The 1,229-nt window shown below is 63.7% G+C and overlaps 1 protein-coding gene across 1 annotated transcript in view; it reads right to left on the bottom strand.

Moving 5' to 3' along the window:
* LEPREL4 (leprecan-like 4) overlaps window positions 1-888 on the bottom strand; it is a gene marked incomplete at its 5' end in the record, with an annotated part of 1,496 nt that extends 608 nt beyond the window's left edge. The window contains 4 exons of the mRNA XM_010183881.1: window positions 8-36; window positions 133-261; window positions 336-506; window positions 738-888. Of these exons, the coding sequence (XP_010182183.1) occupies window positions 8-36; window positions 133-261; window positions 336-506; window positions 738-888 (480 nt within the window). The remainder of the gene's footprint in view (window positions 1-7; window positions 37-132; window positions 262-335; window positions 507-737) is intronic.
* Between the last annotated feature and the right edge of the window lie 341 nt (window positions 889-1,229).

Raw genomic sequence — 1,229 nt, forward strand, 5'->3', positions numbered from 1 at the left:
TGGAGACGCTGCGCGCCGCATCCCGCACGTCGTTCACTGTGGGGAGCAGTGCCAGGTGACTCGGGGGTGACACCACAACTGGGGGCCCGCAGCACCCCAGGGACACAGCCTCCCACTCCCACTGGCACTCACGCTTGTAGTAGGCGAACTGCAGGTAGTGGTACATGGTGGCCACGAACTTCTCCACGAAGTAGCCACCCACATTGGGGGTGAGCTCGGTCTCGCAGTCCACCTTGCACTGCAGCACGCTCACAAAATGGTCTGGGGGGAGGCGTCAGGCTCTGCACCATAACAGCACCCCCCATGATCCTGCCAGCCCCCATCCCCCGGGTCACCTGCAATGGCGGGGTAGAAGTCCTTGAACTCCTGCAGCTCATAGGCGCCCTCGCAGCCGGCCAGGCAGTCCTCATACGCCTTGTAGTACTCGGTCCGCGCCTGCTCCATGTCAGCCGCGCTGCTCCGAAAGTCCCCGTTGTTGTACAGCTTCACCGACCGCACGAATATCGGCCGACCGCCCGAATACCGGCTGCGGTAGCCAAGTGGGTGCCGCTCACCTCCTCGCCCAGCTCTGCGCCCCTGGACCTGCCCTCTCTGTCCCAGCATGGCCCCCAGAGATGCTTTTTTGGGGGCAGGAGGTGAGCAACCAGGGCGCAGCGAGGGAGTGCTGCTTCCCTTGGGGTCCAGCAGGACCAGCCACACACTGAGCCCGCGGGATCCCCTCTCCTGCCCCCCCCATACCTCGTAGGGCTGAGCCTCCAGGTCCACCAGGTATTCATCCACATCCAGCATCGTCCTGTAGTAGTTCAGGTACTTCAAGGTCATCTCATGCTTGGGGTTCTTCTGCAGGAAGGTGTGGGCAGCGGACACCGCTTTCTCCAGCTTGTTCGACTGGGGGGGACGGAGAGGAGAGGCAGCAGCCAGGGTCGACACTAGGGGGGCTCAGCACCCACCCAGACCCCGGGCTACAGGGCAGGAGGGAGAGAACCCGGCACCCATAGCACCAAATCCGAGCCCAACCATCCACCAGTACAAATGGACAGACCATGAGCAACGCAGATAAACCCCCACACACCACCTTCCCCCTCTGTGCCCATGGTGGTCGTGGGGATGGTTCAGCCCCCCATGGATCCCCCCATGCAGCCAGGAGCCATCCACGTGGCACAGGGTTGATCCACGCATCTTCTCACCGCCACCGGCTGGGCCAGCGTTCCCCCCCTCTCCCCGTCCCT

The sequence above is a fragment of the Mesitornis unicolor genome, unplaced genomic scaffold, assembly GCF_000695765.1.
Source record: "Mesitornis unicolor isolate BGI_N332 unplaced genomic scaffold, ASM69576v1 scaffold35204, whole genome shotgun sequence".
Lineage (NCBI taxonomy): Eukaryota > Metazoa > Chordata > Aves > Mesitornithiformes > Mesitornithidae > Mesitornis > Mesitornis unicolor.